The 20552-nt window shown below is 50.1% G+C and overlaps 1 protein-coding gene across 1 annotated transcript in view; it reads right to left on the reverse strand.

Moving 5' to 3' along the window:
- Window positions 1-6452: 6452 nt before the first annotated feature.
- Window positions 6453-20552, reverse strand: part of LOC144170839 (thialysine N-epsilon-acetyltransferase-like) — a 21404-nt gene continuing 7304 nt past the window's right edge. The window contains exons 3-5 of the mRNA XM_077700856.1: window positions 10999-11067; window positions 10777-10922; window positions 6453-6653 (exon numbers count right to left, since the gene is read on the reverse strand). Of these exons, the coding sequence (XP_077556982.1) occupies window positions 6480-6653; window positions 10777-10922; window positions 10999-11067 (389 nt within the window). The 3' untranslated portion in view covers window positions 6453-6479. The remainder of the gene's footprint in view (window positions 6654-10776; window positions 10923-10998; window positions 11068-20552) is intronic.

A 20552-nucleotide genomic window follows, 5' to 3' on the forward strand; every position in this document is an offset into this window, starting at 1 on the left:
GTCGAATTGTAAGAAGTTAATCCTAGGAAGCCGACACAATCTGTAACCCATAGCTGAAAAAACTCCCACCTCCCCTCGCGGGAACCCCTGTGTAGATGCGACGCATAGGCGGAGCGGCGAAGGGAACGCGTTTTATAGCGCTCATAACGTTGAGGGGACTGCGTAAGCTGGTCCCAGTCGATGACGACGTTGGCGTACTTGTAAAGCGGCGTGGACTCTAGGTGTTTGAGCCAAGCGTGGATGTTGCTTCGCCGGAGAACGGCACACCGGTTATATGCGCAGCGCGCCCGAAGGAGAGGAAACCGCGGAAGAGAGAGTACTGCACATGCGCCGGCCCCAGCGCGTCTGCCGCGGCTATGACGCAACGTGCCGCGGCTATGACGCAACGCAATCCAACACAATCCACTTTAATCCAATCCAATCCAAATCCAATCCAACCGAATCCAAGCCAAGCCAAGCCAATCCAATCCAATCCAATCCAATCCAATCAAATCCAATCCAATCCAATGCCCCTCGCGAGAGAGTGTTCGTTATCGGAGAGGAGAGGGGGTGAGCGGCGGAGAGCGGCGGAGAGCGCAGCTCGCGCGGCGCGGAGAATGGCAGAGGGGTGGACAACGCCGACGACAACAACGACGACGACGCCGGAGGGACAAGGCGAGTGAATCAGATGCTCTGCATCTAATGAGAAGGAGAGGGCGCTTTGAACAGGTGCGGATGGCTCCCACATCGGCGTCGCCTTTCGACCTCACTAAGTGCAGTTCTTTTACCGCCAGTAACCCGCGAGTTGCATCATCGTGTTTGTGAAGTGCTGAGTTACACCCTGGCGTAAGTCCGACCTTAATAGGCCGCCTGGGGAACTTCTTGTGAGCGACGAAATTTTTCGGGTGAACTAAGCCTAACCAGCACCACGCCGTTGCTCCATCCTCCGCTGCTGCGCCCCGCCATGTTGGGGCTGCAGCAGGGATCACAGCAAGAGGCGGCCGCTACAATGTCCCTTCAAGCTCCCGCACCTGTGCCTCAATGCAGCCTCGAAGCGCCGCAAATCGGTTCACAAGCAATAACCAGTGCCACAGACTTCGGCAACCAATCATCCAGAGAACCCTCTACCACGGATCGGAGCAAAGACTCTCTACCAGGCCTTGGACATGAAACCATGATGGACTACGACCAGCACGACGTGCATACCACATCAAATGGACAACCAGACGGTGACCCCCTTCCAACGTGGCAACGGAATCAAACAGCGGCAGCAGCAACGATCACCAAGACAGACCGGGTAAGTCGGCCTCGTTCGGTGCTCACGCTCAGACCACTTACTAAAATTAACATCCGCGACATACCAAAAAGCTCGTTCGCACATCTCATTGGCATCACGGCACCCCAAACATACCTCTCAGAAATAGCTTCCCACAGATATGACGTAGCAGGCAACTGCATACACATCACGGTATACGACAACGAACATGCTAAGCGAATAGCTCAAACAACAACCATACAAGCAAGGCAAAACGGCAACGTAATCACGATTCCTGTCGAGATCAAGAGTTCCTATCACCGTCCCAACACGACACGTGGAGTCATTGATGTTGAACCCAATGAGTCGAATGAAGAAATCCGGAAATGGCTGCGCTGCGAACAGGCTGAAGTCCTCAATGTGCAGAGAATTGGAAAGACAAACAGGGCGGTCGTTACCTTTGACTCCCCAACACTCCCAAAGGTTGTCAAATATTATATGGCAATAGTAAAAGTAGCTGACTATCACCCAAAACGCATGGTGTGCTACAACTGCCACAACATTGGCCACATGGCAAAATATTGTCCGCACAACACCGTATGTCGCAAATGCGGCAGAATCCATGACGAAACACAGGAATGTGGCCCAACAGTCTACTGTGCTGCATGTAAGGAGATTGGCCACATAGCAGTTAGCCCGCAATGCCCCAGTCGCATTCCAACGCCTTCCAACACTCCGAGTAAGGACGCGGCTCAGGGCGTTTCATGGGCCGACAGAGTGGCGCACTTAGCAAACCATGCCAGCGAGACTCGCATAACAACACCCAACGGAACCCCTAAACAAGATCGCCAACCATTGACGTCAGCCGAAGCAGTCAACGCGAGCATTCTCGCCCAGTTGGCTTCTATGCGCAAGGAACTTGAAAATTTGAGAAAAGAGAATCAAGAACTCAAGAAGGCACTCACAGAGAAAACACAACCAACACACCCACCCCAGACGCAGTTTACCAGACCCAACAACTCGACTAGGCGCTGCCGTAGCCCAAGCATCAAGCGTACGCCCACGTCCCAAACCAAACTTGACCCGGAACTCGTGCAACTGCTTTCAGTTATCCGATCTGACATCCAAAAGGAACGTGTAGCCCGTCAAGAAGACATAGGCAAAATTCGCGCTCTTCTTGAAAGCCATACATCACAGACAGCGGCCATGATGCAACGAATCACTAACCAATTACCCCAACAGGACCTAATTCAAGAACCACCACGCAAAGTACCACCACGCAGCAATTCCCGAAATTAATGATGCGAAACACCATGATACTACAATGGAACTGCCGGAGCTATTTACAAAATTCGCCCATACTGCTACACAAGATTCAGCTGCTGAAGCCGCTTTTCATCTTCCTACAAGAACCACGCACCATACCTTCGATTAGTGGGTATGTAACATACTCGGACCCCGCAATCACATGCAAACCAAGCCAACCTGGTCACTCCGCGACCAGGACACCTGGGTACTCAGTAATCCTCGTCAAGAAAGGAATTGGGTGCCATCAAATAAAACTTCCAGGACTCACGTCCCAGCACCATGAGACAATAGTGGTTCGAAGCAGGCTCCCAGAGGGAAAGCAAATAATTGTTGCTTCGGCTTATTACAGACCTAAAACCGGCTCCGCTCGCAATTCATCGTTCCTATGGGTCACCCAACTAATTCATCAATATCCAAACATACCAGTCATAATTGGAGGCGATTTCAATGCAAAAAGCACAACGTGGGGATACGCAATGACGGACATCAGAGGAAAACTTCTGGAAGACGTGATGGAAATGAATAACCTCACGCTCGCGAACGATCTCAGCGTAACCACAAGAATAGGGCTGCACGCCTCCCAAAAAGATACCACACCGGATCTCACATTTGCCTCTCTTGGTCTCTTAAACGCGTGGAAAATTTCTGACACAACTTGGGGTAGCGACCACTTCCCCATAACATATTTCCTTCGTGGGAAACGACTAAGAACGACCAAAACTCTGAAATTAACGAACTGGATGACCTTTCGTGACAGCCTCAACCAAATCTCTGACCCATCCACCGATTTTCATACTCTTGTTGAACGCATCCAAAATGCTTCGCGAGCCTCGAATGAAGAGGTCACCTGCTCGACTGACACACCGACCATGGACAACCATTTGGCCAATCTGTGGCAGCGCGCCAAACACCTCACGCGCAAATACAGACAAATGGGAAAACGCCATTGCGATCTCATGAGGTTAAGAAGGCAATACAAGCTAATTCAAGAGTACCAACGACAGCTTGCTAACGACCACTGGCAAGAGCTATGTTCGAGTCTAGGAAATGAACGCGGCCTGTCGAAACTTTGGAAAATTTACAGAGGAATGGCGGGAAGAGGAAAGCAGCACATGCCGTTATTCTCAACGCTTACACTACACAAGGATCCCGAGAAGGTGGAACGAGAGATTATCTCAACGCTTTTCCCAACTGCTAGTAGACAACCTAGCGACTACCTCCCCATCATTGACATCGATAACGAAGATTCATCACTGGACTGCCCATTCACGATGGCAGAGCTCCGCACTGCAATCAGACAGGGTAAGGCGAGATCGGCCCCGGGACACGACGGGATTACCTGGCAGCACATACGAAACCTCGATGAAGCTCACTTGGAACAACTGCCGGTGCTCGTAAACCACTCGTGGAACACAGGCGAAGTTCCCGAAGACTTTAAGCTATCCCTGGTCAACCTAATCCCGAAGCCTGGAAAAGACCCATCAGTAGTTTCCAACCTAAGACGCATATCACTCACACCTACTTTGTGCAAGTTAATCGAACGCCTTATTAACAACCGAATACAATACCACTTGGAATATGTCAAGCATTGGCTTCACCCTTCCCAAACTGGATTCCGGCCGCATTTGGGAACGCAGGACTGCCTTTGGCTGCTGCGCCGCGTCATCAACAGATCCCCGTACGACCGCTCGACTTCCCGACTACGTCTTAACTGTGGACCTTAGAAAGGCATTCGACAGAGTAAATCAGACCACAATTCTGAGTGAACTAGCTCAAGCCTTTCCCAGCAAAAAAGCACAAATATGGGTCCGAAACTTCCTTCACCACCGCCCCTTACAACTCAACAGCAAGCTCCCCGGATGGACACCTAACGCCTATTACAACGACAAGGGAGTGCCACAGGGATCCATCCTTGCACCGGTCCTCTTCAACATAGTCATGGCGAAATTGGCTAAGAGTCTTGAACAAGGAACGTCGGCCAGATTTGCTATATACGCCGATGACGTCACAATATGGTGCGAGGGTAGAGACTACTCAACGACAACAGACATGCTCACCGAACTACAGGCAGCATTAAACACCATAGAGGCGTGCCTACCACAACTAGGTCTTGAACTCGCCGCTGAAAAGACTGAGCTGCTCATGGTTTCAAGCACGAACAAAGCTCAGCCCACAGGAGATGACCTGCTGTATATAGGTGACACTGAGATACAAATGAAACGAGGGCACGTACGGCTACTCGGCCTCCCGCTAGCCAGCTGCAACAGCCCCAAGATATGGATCGCAGAGCTGAGACGAAAATGGAAGCCAATGCTGAAATTGATAGAACGCCTCTCCAACAAACACGGAGGGGCGAATCAAAAAGCCTGCCTAACGATGGCACGTGCGGTCGCAATTGGCACTCTAGCTTACGGATCCCCTGTCTATGAGTTGAATAAGACCAACACCAAACACATTCAGGTGCTCCACAGGGCCACATTGCGTACCATAACGGGCCTCCCAACACACACAAAAAAGGCAGCCCTTGAGCAGGCAGTGGCACTTCCTCCCATCGTTACTGTGATGAAAGAAACAAAAGACCAAGCAGACCGCAAACGAGGTCTCACCCGCCAAGGATTGCTCCTCACGGCATGGGACGAACAAAAACCCGCACCACCAATTGAGCTACCCATCCCCCTTGCACCCTGGTCGATATCAAACAACATCGAAAGCCACCTCAGCAAACCAATCCCACGGGCTCTTCCAGAAACCCGATCTCAACGTATTCACTACCTGATGGCGTCTAAACTGCCAAATGAAATTGATATCTTCACGGATACAAGCGTGACTCCCACACATATCGGTGCAGCATGGACATGCCCCGAAAATTCATCTTTTAACGGGCAGATATCTTTCAACCAAAACGATGGAACTGCATTAGAAGGAGAACTACACGCCATAAACAGCGCGATTAACCACATCTGCTACGAAATCGACTTTAAACCACCGCACAACGTGCGCATTTTGACAGATTCATTCGCAGCAATCCGAGAACTACGAAAACCCCTTTCACTCAACCCACTTGTTAACTCCATATTACTGCTTAAGGAACTACTAAAGAGCCAGAAAGTGAACATCCGAATCGACTGGACACCGGGTCATGAAGAGGCCAGCCCAGGAAACCAGGCCGCTCACGCAGCGGCGCAGGAGAGTCTTAACGCTACCCCTCCGCTGGTTTATACCTCGGCTACTTCACCTGCCCTACTCATCCAGCGACTCAAGAGGCGCAAGCAATGTCAGTACGAACAAGTGACACCATCTGGTTACCTTGCTAACATGCCCTCATTAACAAGAGCCGAAGAAGTATTCATCAACAAGATTTGCGCCAATGCAGCTTACACCCCACATATCATTCAGAGGTGGACAAAGGGCCCCACAACACCCTCACCCCCACATTGTCCCTACTGTAACACGAACACCAAAGCAGACCTTCCCCACTTAGTATGTGTACGCCCATTCTTCGATGCACATCGTTCAGACAACATTCGACACATTGATCTAAACACCATACACCAAGAAGCACATACCGCACTAGATAAGTCCTTATTACACGAAATAGGCAAATTTGCAACCAAAAGTGGTCTGTCGCGAGTAGTCTGACGAAGGACGACCCCGGCGAAGCCTCCGAACAGTCAGTGAATAGAAGAAAAAGTGCTTGGAACTGAAGAAACCTGTGTAATCCCCTCCTTCATATCCCATTTTCCCCACCAAGTGGCTTTAGCCCTCCCTTCCCCAAATAAAAGCTTTACTACTACTACTACTGCATCTAATAGCACGTGGCACGAAACGATGGGCGTATGCACGCCTCTGTTTCTGGGCGCACGTTAGCGTGGAAATGCAGAGCGAGGAGAAATAAGCACTACACGTGTGGTTTCCTGAGCAAGATTCGGTTCGCCCTTCATGTTCTGTCCGCCTGCAGCGTCTCCATGTTCTCCCGGGAGAGCTGGTAGAAGCTCCAGCCTTCTTGGGAGAGGATGTCCTTGGCGCCGTGCCTCTCGAGGAAAGAGATGAGCTCCACGTTGGACGCCTGGGGGCTGCAGTCGATGCGCGAACATCCCTGCCGCTGGCAGTCCTGCAAGTGGATTAAAAGCCGTGGGAACCAAGAGTCGGCACTTGTTGCACGAAATCCTAACACGCTCAGCCGCCCATGGCGTTCTCCTACCGTCCGCAGCACCGAAACGGTGAGCGAGCGTCGTTGCACTGCGTCGTTGGAGTACGGGCCAGGCCGAAGAAGCGGACATTGCTACACAGTCGAACACGGATACTGGTTCAGCAAGGCTTGGGAGTGGCTAGTTGCTGTTTTGACATCTTGAAGTGCAGAGGTGCGCTGCTTGACACGAAAACGTAGAACTGGCTGAATTACACAAAAACAGACGAGGTGCCTGACACCAAAACGTAGAACTGGGTGAATTATAGACGAGGTTAGGAGTGATTGGGTGCGAAAGGTAACAAAGGGGAGGGGAAACCGACCGGAGGCGCTCGGTTTATGGCATTTTTTCTGCGTGCGTCAGCGGTTATCAGCGGTGGCTCGCACAATTCGTGTTTGTTAGATCTGCGGCACGCGTTTCGAAGCCGTGCATGGTCACGGAAAAACGGAAGAATCTAGGTTTAGCGACGAAAGTGGGCATTATTCCACGGGCGCAGGACGGTGAAACGACGTCGGCTGAATTTCTCGCACCATTTTTCGAACGCGATACTGCGCATCAAACTTAAAGGGACACTGAAGTGATTTGTAAACACTTCGGGATTATTAGCGCTAATTGTAGTCCGGAGTCCATAGGCCATGTTTCGACCACTCTGAGCGCATCTACGCGAATTTATTTAGTAGAAAAATTAACTCGAGAATGCTGTCCTCCTCTCTGCACCCTCGCCCATTTTCTGTGGCGTTTTCGTGTGACGTCAGGAGGAGATCAGGTGGCTACTGCACGGCTCGCCGAACTTGCGACCGAGTCAGCCGGCCCAGCGTTTAGTCCGCCGGCCGCCGACGGGTCGTCGCAATTCGCTCGCTCAGTTGAAACTAAGCCACAACACGTTTCTGAATGGAAGAATGTGCCTTTCTTTACTTTGTTAGTTTGTGCACTGTATCAAGCTCCGAGTCCGGGTCGCTCCACACAAGCGCTGCACAAGTGCACATGCGACGGTTCGCTGACTTTACGCTAGTAGGAAAATCTAATGCCACTTGAAGGCGGGAGAAGAGTCAGCGAAGTCAATATAGGTACTAAGAAAATAAAATCGACTGAAACTTTTACCGTACAGCGCAAAACTAGAGAGCTTGAAGCACTTTTTTGCACTGGGTGAACAAGCCCAGCGGTCAGCCGCACGACCACACATCTGCGAACGCTTTTCCATCTAAGGAATGTAACTGCTAGACGTGAGATATTGTGGAAATTTGGCGGACGTTTACTGCACGAGCGCTATACAACAAATAGTCACCTAAAGTACTTGAAATGCTAAAACTAAATAAAAGTGTAAACTGGTTGTACATAATATACCTTATATATCTCATTTCAGCAGTGCTAGCTTGTGGCCGAGTGTTTATGCGCTTCAGGTACTGAACTGTGCGCGGGCGAAAGTCCAGGCTCTACACACAGTGTTTGCTACCTTCGTGTGGGGATCTGAATGGGAGCCAATGCGCAGGGATAATTTATTTCTTCCTTTACGGTCTGGTGGTGTTGGGTTAATGCATTTGTTTGTGCACCAACTTGTGTCTCGGTTTTTCTTCTACGAGTTGGCGGAGCATCCATTTTTACGTACTGTAATTCAAGAGCGCATACGTTATCATTTACCGTTTCTCCTTGTTTCTACGGGTGAGGTGAAGCAAAAGCCACCATGGGGTTTTCTAAAAGAAGTTGTAGATATTTTTCATTTCCTTACTGCGCGGTTTTCTCTGGAGTATGTTTAGACTTTCAAAGACGGCTATGACGAACACTTTAATTCATAATCTATTCCCCGTGCCTCTTTATCACCAGCCATACTTGCGGGACCATACGAATAATGTTTTAGACCGTGTCAAGCGTATGTGCGTGCCGCCAAATGCCAAAACGTTTTTCTTTAAGCTTCATTCGCAAACGCTTCCAGTTAAAACATGGCTGCGAGACAAAGGAATGTCGATCCCTTGGTCAGACAATTACCGCTTGTGCAACCAACCAGAGACTATTGACCACTGTTTTGTGCTGTGCCGTGACGCGGTGTTTTTCTGGGACGTTTTGCAACGGACACTAAAAAAGGACATTGACATCACCCCCTACACCATTCGCTTCTTGCCATTTGAAGACGTTGAATCGGGTGCCATATGACGTTTTTGTGCTCCTAGGTTTGTTTAGCTTGAGGAAGTGCCGCATGACTGATCGGCATGCTGAACCCCCTAGGCCGACCAAGTGCATTTTTCGGGAACAGGTGGCGTTGGTACGGAGCGTTTATGTTGCGCAGAGTTATCCACCAGAGTGGCTGCATCTTTTGGAAGCGTGCGTTTGCTTGCCTGAGTTTTGAATTGGTGCCGACCTTTGTTAGACTGACGTGCTTACCCTTTGCTGTCTTAGTGTTTATATTGTGTGTCAATTGTCTTGGCTGACTTCTTTCTAAAATTTCCATGCATTAAAGAAAAAAAAATAGCTTGTGGCCGACTGGTTTGAAGCGCCAGGATTTTTGTTTTGCAAGTCGCAAGTTCGAATCCCCGAGGGTGCATGTTTTTTTTGTAAGTTGATTTTTTCGTTTGCGGCCGATGTTTTCTAACCTGAGTTCACTATTTTTGGGCCGTAACGTTCCCTGCTCTACGAGCGAGTTCGCAGAACGCGTGCAGACTTACACTGACGCGCTAGCCAGTTCTCGTTGGCGTGCGGTTGCCACAAGCACCGACTGCTTGCGGGCAGTGGGCATAGGCCAGAATCAGCACATTCGAACACGCTTTTTACGATACAGGCATGAGTGAGGCAAGCTCCGAATGTGCGGGAAAAGCGCATGGCATTTGAGCGTCTGCGGTGACGCGGAGGACGTTCATCCACTGCGTAGGCCTCGGCTAGTGAGTTCTACGATGCCAATTAAGCCGTCCTGGGAGGCGTATCCTAGGCATTTTACAGCCGACAACATGGCAGAAGCCCGGTATGACGATTATTGAGTCATCAAGAATGCCCATCCAACGATGCCATCGGATGTCAAGTATGTTGTTTCACAGAACCGAAACCGGAACTTGTTTGAATGCTAACCTTGGATATCGTCCAATCACGGTGCCACCTCCTCCCGACGTCACAGCCTTTAGTTGGTGTGGCCGCCACAGACCGCGCATGGTAGTTTTTCTTCTTTCCCGCTTTATAAAATAATTACCGGCTTATCAACCGGACAAACGATCAAAAGTGTGGTAATTTGAGCCAGTCTACGCAGTGCAAGCAAAACCGGGAGCTTGAAAAATCCACTTCAGTGTCCCTTTAAAAAGGCGAAGGCAGCGCCGCCACGTCCCGGCCGTTTCGGTGCGCGTCGCATGCGAAGCTACTTTGTGTCGCGGCTCTGGACGAGAGTTGGTCTGAAACCGAAGACGACGGCGCGGATGCATCGAAAGTAGATTTAGAGAGCTGTCAGCATTAACATTCGCCATTCCGAATGACACAGCGGCACACGAGTTCGCGAGTGCTGACGACGATGTGCAGACTGAGGCGGACATCACCGATGCCGGGGAAGGGAACGTTCCTCGCAGCCCTGAGAACGTTCCCAAGTGCCTACTGAAGCCATGCCTGCGTCAGTGTTCAGATTCGCCATTTTTGTGGCACAACGTCAGATTTACTTATTTGGAGATGGCGTTAGTGAGCTTGAAGAAATTCTGGTGAACTTTATGATGCAGCTAGAAGACTTTTTTTGTGTGTGTTAAATAAAGTGCGGTGGTCGTTGCGTTGTGGTTCAAATTTTCCGTGCTGTGAGGAACAAAACTAATCTATAATCTACCGCTTGTCGCGAGTTTGAAAAGATCTCAGTGATCTGCGCAGTTTTCAGGTAAGGTTCGGATGGGCATATTTTACATTTGGAATTATCGACATATCGAACTATTTCGCGATCTCCTTGGAGTCCGATTTATCCGTGTTCCACTGCAGTTGGCTGCGTTGCAACATTTCCTAGAAAGTGGAGTTTATCCAAGCGAAGTTCTTTGTAGATTGCACTACACAAGTACAGGGCAGCTCAAAGCTCCCCTGCACGCTGTGCGGACCCACCTGGACGACACTCCTGAGGAGGCTGGTCCCCACACCCTTCCTCCTGTGGCCCGGCATGACGTACAGGTCGCCGAGTCTTAGGCTCTTGCCTTCCCACGTCGAGTAGATCCTCGAAATCACCGCATAACCCACAATCCTGGGAGGATCTGTTGACACCATCGTCATTAGTTTTGCCGCAGATCAGTGCCCGCTTTAAATCACCGCTGCTCGTATACGGTGTACCTGCGGCAATGTCTTCCGCGACGAAGCTGTAGAAGACTGGATGTTCACCGAACCCGTTTTTCTGCAGACCTGAGGGGAAAAATGTGCAGAAATTCAGAAATCTGTCTACAAATGCGCAGCATTCTTACGTTGCGTGTCTTCAGTGAGCTTTTATAGCCAGACGTGGCTATGAGTAGCCAGATACACCGGGATTTTATTGTTTTTTTTTTGTTTCCTTTCATCAATGACACATATTTACATTATTATCGCTACTAAGAGCATGAACTTCACCGGTTATGTATTCTCGTGCTCACGCAAAGCATAGTGCCCGCTTGGAGCTTTTCAACAATTTCTTCTGAATTCTTGCTTCCATCGTTCTTTTTTTTTCGGCACATTGTTATTTTTGTCTTCATTTTGTTTAGATGTGTAAGATACATATTTTTTATTCGTGATTCTACGTTTATGGCTTTTTATTTCTCTATTTTGGATATTCTATAGTTTCTTTTACTTTTTTCGACTACAATCATCTCCATTTACGATCTTATAACGATGTAGTATGTTACCTCTACCAATTATGCATTCTTGGGCGAATTCAGGGCGTTACGCGGTTGGGTCCTGCTTCTTTAGTCGTGTTTACGCCGTTCTTTCCCACGCTCTTTTATTTTCGTCTTCGTTTTTTGTGGGAGGTGTACAAGATCTGCATTATTGTATGCGTAAGTTTGATTTTATATTTTTTTTATCACATTTCATCAATTATCTCTATTTACGCAGTTACGACGATCACATGTGTTAACTCCACCAATTATGCATCATTGTGTAAATTCAGGGCGGTTGTGGCTGTGGGGTTATTAGGCGAAGCATGTTACGCGTTAAGGGAGAAGAGAAAGTTGGCTGCATGTGTGGTCATGAAAACGCGTGAGCTGTAATACAGCTGCGCCAAAGAAGCGGACGAACCTTGAAAGCGGTGGATGGCTCAGAGCCATCGGACATTCCATCGCTCCTTGTATAGAGAGAAAAGAAGCTTTATTAGAAACCGCCCACTGTCCAAGGATCATGGCTGCAGCAGCGCATCACAACGCGGCAATGCGGCGTCCTGCGCTAGGCGGCACAGTTCTTCTTGTAGTCAGTCAGGGCAGTGTTACGAAGTTGCCATCCCACCGCTGACAACCACTTGTTACCGACGGGAAGGCGCCCCAGCACCGGACTCCGTCGCCTCAGTCATGCGCGTGGTAGCGTGATGGTCGAGCGGCCAGCAAATGTTGCTGCCTCGAAGATGACGACAAGGAGCCGAAGGCGAACTTAACTGGTTTACTGCATGGCGAGAGATGAGCAGAAGCGAGACAGGAACAATACCCTTCCGGGCGAGGTTACAGTTCAGGACTCGAGCAGAATGAGTGCATTCATTCGCTGCTCCGAAACGAATGGACTCCCGTGCTCGGGCCCCATATTTTTGCCCAAAGCGCTAACGGTCAAACAACGCTCCTCCCGCTTTCGCACACGGCGCGAACATAGTAAAGACAGACACAACACTCTTTCGAGAGTTCTTGAGGGGTCGGTAGTAGCGGCGCACGCTAAGTACTGAGAGAGGGGAGAGAGGATATCTCGGCTTCGGCGTCTGCGCGCCGACACAAGCTGCTAAACGCAGCGTCTGCAGCCGCCGAAGTTTGAATCACGCCGACAGTGAGGCGCCCGCGATCCGAGTGTTCCCAGGCACGTTGATACTTGTCCGAGCTCGCTTTCTTACACACCGGCGCACTCCGCGAAACTTTTTAGGGCGCGCGAACATGGCAGAGGCGTGCAGAATCGTAACAGCGGCCTCCTGTGACGACTAGGGTGAGGTCCGAGGGGATGGACAGGCATGCCCACAGGATGTGCTGAAGCGAGGCAGATGCAAGAGAGACAAGCGTCACGGTAGATAGCTAGTCTCGGGGTGAGGAGGGATTGAGCTCTCGCGCATAGCGCACTAACGGACTTCATGCCCACGTGGCTCCTCACGAAAGAACAGTACCTAGATTTCTTAATTAAGGATTAATCAATAGAGCCGCAGGCTTTCAATTACCAGGGGCTCTCAGAAGCTGATTGATTGATTGATTGATTGATTGATTAATTGATTGATTGATTGATTGATTGATTGATTGATTGATTGATTGATTGATTGATTGATTGATTGATTGATTGATTGAACAAAATTGTGAAGGATGGCTATTTGGCGTATTTAAAAAAATGTGACATTAGTTCAGCCTGACGGCGCGGAATCCCGCATCAATCGATGCACGTCTGAACCTTAACCGCCTCACAGCAGCAGCCCGCCGACATGAACGACGACTGTCACGGGGCCGCTGGCTAGACTGGTGCGCCTCGCTTGGCCCTTCGTCGTCTAATGCCTCGGTTTGGCGAACATTCCAAGCAATGGAACGTGGTCACCGCCCTCCAGATCCAGCAGCTAGTGCCCTTCTAGCATCTGGCCAGACACCATCCGTTTTTGCCTCTCTCGCTGCAAGCACCTTCTTTCCCGCCTTTGACACTCCACCAGCTGTCTTTACTATTCCAAACTGCCTACCGGAATTCGCCGGTTCATTGCCCACATGCAACGACATTGAAGGGATTCAGGCCCCCTTTACAATGGCGGAATTCTTAGCAGCCATCGACCATGCCAGGCCGCGCACTGCACCGGGACCTGATGGCATCCCTTATGAGCTATTTAAGAACACAGAAGGCACTACACTTGACGTCATACTTGAAGCCATAAATACAGCGTGGACTTCAGCCGCGATTCCTGATTCCTGGCGTCACGCGGAAATCGTTGCTATCCCGAAGCCCGGCAAAACACCAGACCGGATTTCTCACCTTCGGCCAATAGCTCTGACATCAACGATTTGTAAGCTGATGGAGCGCATGCTAGCTACACGTCTTACTTGGTGGCTTGAGCGATATTCCTGGTACCATCCCGCCCAAATTGGATTCCGGCCCCAGTTGGGCGTCGAAGACGGACTGCAGCACTTTTCTGATATGATCCTGATCGGAGGATGCTCTCGCCGGATTCGAACCGTCCTTGCAATGGATATTAAAAAGGCCTACAACAATGTCAGCCGCGAAGCCATTGTTCAGATCCTAGAGTGGATTAAACTGCCCAGCCGTGTCTGCACATTTGTGAACGCCTTTCTTCGGGACCGAACCTTCACCCTTCGCTTGGCCGGGAAGGCTACAGGACACTTCACATCGCACCGTGGTGTTCCACAGGGCTCTGTGTTGGCGCCGGTACTGTTCAATATCGCCTTGCTTCCCCTGGCTTGGCGCTTGGCGGGCATACCTGAGGCGTATTACATCATGTATGCTGATGACATTACTGTGTGGTCCGTGCATCCTGACATCTCTGTCCAAGAAAACGCGCTACAAACGGCGTTAAACATGACTGATTCCTGGTGTGCTCAAGTAGGAGTTGAACTATCGGAAGAAAAAACGTCATACATGTCAGTGACTAACAAACATGGGCGACGCCGACTTGAGAAACGGCCTGTCCGGTTGTTTATTCATCAACAACCTCTACAGGAGGTCCCAGCTATTCGTGTGCTTGGCCTTGATGTTGCCTCGTCTGGGTCCGCGGCTCCATGGGTGAAGAGTGCGAAGGATCGTGCCGCACGGACAATACACTTGATACGTCGAATGGCGACGAAGGCTGGCGGGTCGCGCACCAGCGTTGCTCGCCTCCTTGTGCGGTCAGTGTTGCAACCCAGAATCGTGTACCAGGCTCAATTCCACCATCTCACGATGAGAGACTGGGATCGCCTCGAAGCCATCAACCGGGATGCCATGCGGGCCATTACTGGACTACCCCGAATGACCCCGATACCAACTCTGCAGGGGGAGGCCCAACTCAATACGATTGATGAGCTGGTGCACCAACGCCGCTCTGCCCGGGTCTGTAAAATCTCGATGACCGGTGCCGCCGCTGCGCTAGCCCGGTACATGGGGTACGTTGTACCAAGTACCACTGTGAAAGGTTCAGACATTCCTCCGTGGAAGCGAGTACAGTTAACAGACAACAAACCAATCGGTCGCCTCCGTCACCCGTTACCTCGCCAGGCCACGGCCCAAGTCTCTCGCCTACATAGCCCAGACGCGGAGACGGCAATTGCATATGTAGACGCCAGCGTCAAAAACGGCATGGTGCACACTGCACTCATCTGTCCCCAGCTACCAGAGGTGGACCAATGTTGCTCTTATGAGGCTAACCCGATGCCACCAGCGTATCTTGCTGAACTAGCAGCAATACACGATGGGATGGCCGCAATACTGCCTATTGTCCAGGCAGGGCCATACTGTCGACTAATAATACGCACAGACTCTACGCAAGCCATCCACGACATCCGCCGCGTAACACAAGCTACAGCGTTCGCAGATGCCATTCACCACTTAGCACGAAGCACTTCACTGCAGATCCGCATAGAATGGGTACCCCGTTCAGCTGTACCCGGCAGTAGGGAGGCAGACACGGCTAGTCGCCCGTATACCTTGATGCGACCACTACCACTTTTTCCCGAAGATCCAAGTGGAAACCTGGCACAACAGAAGGAAATTCTCCGGCGCACCACGCGAGCCCTCATACCTCCGTGTGGTTCAAACCTCCCTGGTGACTTAACTCGCCGAGAGGAGGTTGCGCTGCGGAGAATACGCGTTGGGATGGCCCTTACGCCGTCTGTGACTGCCTCTTGGCCATCGCAGTACCGCGGCCCATACGACTCTACCTGCCCATTCTGCGACTCCGCCGTACAGAATGTGAATGTGCAGCATCTGCTGTGGACCTGCCCCGGACTGCATCAGATGCGATTACGGCACCTTCGTGCAACCGGCCTCCACCCTGGCCGCCCTCCAGACCTGCAGCGCTGGGTTCATGGACCATTTCATAGGCACCTTCTAGACTTTATACGAGAAGCAAACTTGTTCGTGTACCTGTGAATCGTGCACCGTTATGCCGCAGGGCAAACTTTCGAATAAAAAAAAAATGTGATGGAACAAACGAGAAGCTTCCGCTTTATGTTGTTCGCAGGAGAGGATGTAGACAACGGTGAGCGGTGCCCGTAGCTGTGTCAGCAGCACGGTGTAAGATTACACCGTGGTCAGCAGGTAACGCAGGACAGCATGCCGATCCTACCACCGGATGAGGCAATGGCGTACGCCTTCCGGCAGGGGAGGCGCCGTCTGGAGGGCAGTCCACGGGATGTTTTCCCGTGGAGGGCAGTTCACGGGATGGTTTAGGTCAGCTTACCACGCCAATATCACCACCGCCGCCGCCACCACCACCACCACCACCACCACCCTCCTTCTCCTCCTCCTCATCATCAACATCATCCTGCTCGGTTCCACTGCAGGACGAAGGCCTCTCCCATGGACCTCCAACCGCTCCTGGCCTGCGCCACTCGAGTCCGCAGTTTACTTCCGATGTTCCGTATTTCATCCCTCCGACAGATCACTGGCCTTCCCCTTTTTAAGTGCAATGCACTTCTTAAGCGACCCTAAACCTCCGTCCACCGGCGATGTCCGCGCACGTGGAGATGGGCGCGCGCTGCCTGGCCGCTGACATGGCACATACCCACATGGGGGATTGGCCAAGAATCGGGCGTGAGAAGGGCTAATGCACCCGCTTAAAGGAGTACTGACACGAAATTTCAAAGCTGAGATCCGCTCTAGCAATCAAGTACAACGACAACACAAATAGGTGTCCGTGAATAAATGCATCTTTCTTTCTTTGTAGTTGTGTGTGTGTGTGTGTGATCTCTCTTTCGCGAACATTACCGAACCGCGCAAATTCAACTCGTGCATTCACACTTTCACATTCTTCCCCTCGGGAAAATGCGGCGAAATTTTTCTAGACCCATCTCTTGGCATTTACTACGTCACCCTAATTTCCCACCGGTTATCATTTCGTCTCACTACATGGCATGCCAAAGTCCATCTGTTTTTCCTTATTTGAATCATGATATCGCCAACTCTACTTTGTTCTCTGATCCAGGTAGCTCGTTTCTTGTCCCCGAGTGTTATTCCTAACATTATTCGATCCATGGCCCGTTGAGCCGATCTAAGTTCGCTCTGTAGTTGTTTAGTAAGGCACCAAGTTTCAGCTCCGTATTCCATTACCGGCAGTATGCACTGGTTGTAGATTTTCCTTTTGACTTACAGAAGTAGCTTACTTTCCAGGAGTTCTGGCCGAGAAAGAGAGAGAGAAGGCTCTATTGAAAAAAGGGAGAGTTTTGCCGGCGTTTACAATCGCCTACATGCTTCTCTGCTAGGGGTCGGTGATGTAGGGAAAACACACCCTAGAAACAGGTGGGCAGAAAAAAAAAAACACTGGCGTGGCTTGACGTGCTTGATGGACTATTTTTCAGGTTGTTCCACAGAATTCACAATTTTAAAATGTGACCAATGTCCTCCAAATATGAAAACAAACTTTTTAGAGACTGACGCTGCTTCGAGGGTCAAGTCTATGGTCCATGGTCTTCAGAGTTTCAGGCCCTTGATCTAGGCGTTCCATATCTTCAACAAAACGGATCTTGGTGCCAAGTAGGCCACACATTCTATTAAATATGTTCAACGGTTTCTATAGAAAAACAGTTGTCGTAGTACGAGTTGGTCGTCAGTCCGAGGCGAAAAAGGTAACTCTTGGTGCAAACCAAGTTCAGTCTTTGGCGATGATATGTCTCTAGATTACGACGGAGTTGTCTTGGAAGTCTTTATTTCAACTCCGAGCCAATCGCACGCAAAAAGACTTCGTTATTCGGTTGGTTACACCATAGCCTGTTTCTTTCAGTTGCTGCAAAGCAATGCGCCATAGTAGAAGCCTCTGTTTTTGTAAAGTACACTTTGCGGTATTTCCTATGGCTAAGGCCCATACGGGCCGCTTAATCGGCTTTTTCATTTCCAATAATACCACAATGGCCAGGCATCCATTGCCATTTTAAACAGTGTCCAGCAATGCAAGCGAGGTGGTGATGCTAGGAGACATCGGAGGTTGCGGCATGGTGGGGGGAAGACCTGCTCCTCCTTGATAAAACTTGCAGAGCTGCCTTGGAGTCTGTAAAGATGCTCCACTGATGCGGCTCGTGACGTAGGACGTAAACAATTGCTCCTTTAAGGGCATAGAGCTCCGCCACTGCAGATGACGTTGGTCGCTCCAGACGAAGTGAATACACGTCACCAGTAAGTGGCACGTACATTCCAAATCCAGAGCTTTGCGGGAACAACGATCCATCCGTAAATATGTCAGTTCTAGCAGAATGCATTTTATGCATGCATTCTAGCACGATAGTATTCTGTCTGGGGCATTGTCTTCTTCGGGCTAATTCCAGGGATGCGAGACTGAATTTACATGGGGAACGTTCCAAGGAGGGAAATGTGGAGGCATTATTTGTTTGGGCTGGCTTGGAATTAACAGGGATATACTGCAAATTGCTTGGCCGAATCCAGAGCTCGAGCAGCTTGAGGTCACCCGACTTAAAAAGTGATTTCTTGAGTGAACCTGATGCCTCAGGTGCACACGGAGAGTCCTGTTTCCTAATCACGTCAAAAGGCAAACAACGTGCCCCTGAAAGGGTTCCGACGCTCGAATATCTCTTCGGAAGCCCAAGAAAGATAGGCGAATATAAAAATGAAAGAGAGAGAGAGAGAGAGAGAGAGAGAGAGAGAGAGAGAGAGAGAGAGAGAGAGAGAGAGAGAGAGAGAGAGAGAGAGAGAGAGAGAGAGAGAGAGAGAGAGAGAGTTTTATTTTTTTAACCAAAAGAGGGGAAATGTCTGTCGGAGAGCTTCATGGAGTCTGGGTGCCTCCGTCCAGGCTCCCACTGATGGCCTTCTCGATGAAATCCACCAGGCCACGTTGCTCGTCCTTGGTCTTCTGGGTGGCCAGCCACTCTATAGTGTAGTGTCGTCTAATGTGTGCATAAATGGGGCACTCCCATAATATGTGTTGTTGGTTGGCGATCACATTACAGGTGCGGCATAATGGGGGTGTATCTGTCCTGTCTTCTACTTTGCATGAGGTGTAGTCTAGCAGGTGTGTGTAGTGTACCGGCTTGTGCTTGTCTGAATGTAGTATGTTGGTGTCTTTCTAGGTGTGGGTGCGGCTGCGGTAACTGCTGCCTGGCTCTCCTGTAGTCTTTCAGGTAAAGCTGTCGTGGGCTTGATTCGGTTTCACTGGGAGTTTCGCCGCCGTTCCTGGGAGCCCGGTAGTGCGCTTCTCGGGCGAGTTCATTTGCTTTCTCATTACCCAGTACGCCAGCGTGACCCGGAATCCAATATATCTTCACAGTGTCCTGGATATATCGAAATAGATGTGCCGCGATTTGGGAAGTGTGTCCTGATGCTATAATTCGGCAGGCTTTCTTGCTATCTGTGTATATATTTAGGGGACAGGTTGGTTGACTGAGGTGATATATCGCTTTTCCAATTGCGTAGATCTCTGCTTCTTCTGCCTTCTGGAAGTGCATGTTGCTCTCAGTGTAAGTCCGGTTGAGTATGTTCCAATATGCTACTGTCCATGTGTTGTTGGCTCCTGCCGCGTCTGTTTAGGTGTGCATTTGGTCCAGCTCCCTCTTCGGTTTCTTATTAAAGTACTTTTCTCTAATGGATCTTCTTTCTGTGTGCCGGATTGGATCCATACTATTTGGTATGGGGGCCACATTGATTTTTTGCCAGTCTCGTGGGTGTATTTTGGCAATAGGAGGGGCCGCTTGGCTGACCCTGTGTCCTAGAGACTTCAGGAGTTGTTCAGTCTTGCCAACTGGTTGTGTTTGTGAACAGCGACTATTTCGTCCACGGTCACTGTTGTCCCCATTTTGTCAAGGACTGTGTTGCTTGCACTGATAGGGAGACCTAACGATATCTTGACGGCTTTGCGGATTAGGGTGTCTATTTTTTTAAGCTGTGTCCTGGTAAAATTGGTGTATGGGGCTGCGTATCTTATTCGCGATATGACGAGGGCCTCGTGCAGTTTCAGCAGGTCATCCTCCTTAAGTCTCCTTTTCTTGTTGGAGATCCGCTTCATAAGTTGAAGAACCTGCTCCCCTTGCTTTAGTATCTGGTTGGTTGCGGCTTGTCCCCTTCCATCTTTTTGGAAGTAGTGTCCCAGTACTTTGATAGTGGATGGAGTTGAAATATTGTTGCCGTGCAGGGTTAAGTTAATGGGAGGATGTTTCCACCATCTGTTGGCTACTGTTAGCAGTTCTGTTTTTTCTGCGGAGCATGATAGTCCTATTGTTGTTGCTGCTTGTTGTGCTCGATTGAGTGCTTCCTGTAGTTGCGTCTGGATGTGTCCAGGTGATCCAGTTGTGCTCCATATAGTAACGTCATCTGCATATATGAGGTGTTTAATGTCTTCCACTTGCGATAGTGCCCTATGGATCTTGAGTGTCGCTAATGTGAAGAGAGTTGGGGATAGCACCGCTCCTTGAGGAATTCCCCTCTGTGGATGAGGTATTGGTCCTGTTTCGTGATCCCCTATTGCTATAGTAAGAATTCTTTCTTGAAGGAATGCCTTTCCGTAGTTATACATATTCGGTCCGCATTTTGTCGCCGCTAGTTCTTCG

This window comes from Haemaphysalis longicornis, unplaced genomic scaffold (assembly GCF_048455015.1).
Source record: "Haemaphysalis longicornis isolate Haplotype H1 unplaced genomic scaffold, Haemaphysalis longicornis Haplotype H1 scaffold_2, whole genome shotgun sequence".
Taxonomy (NCBI): domain Eukaryota; kingdom Metazoa; phylum Arthropoda; class Arachnida; order Ixodida; family Ixodidae; genus Haemaphysalis; species Haemaphysalis longicornis.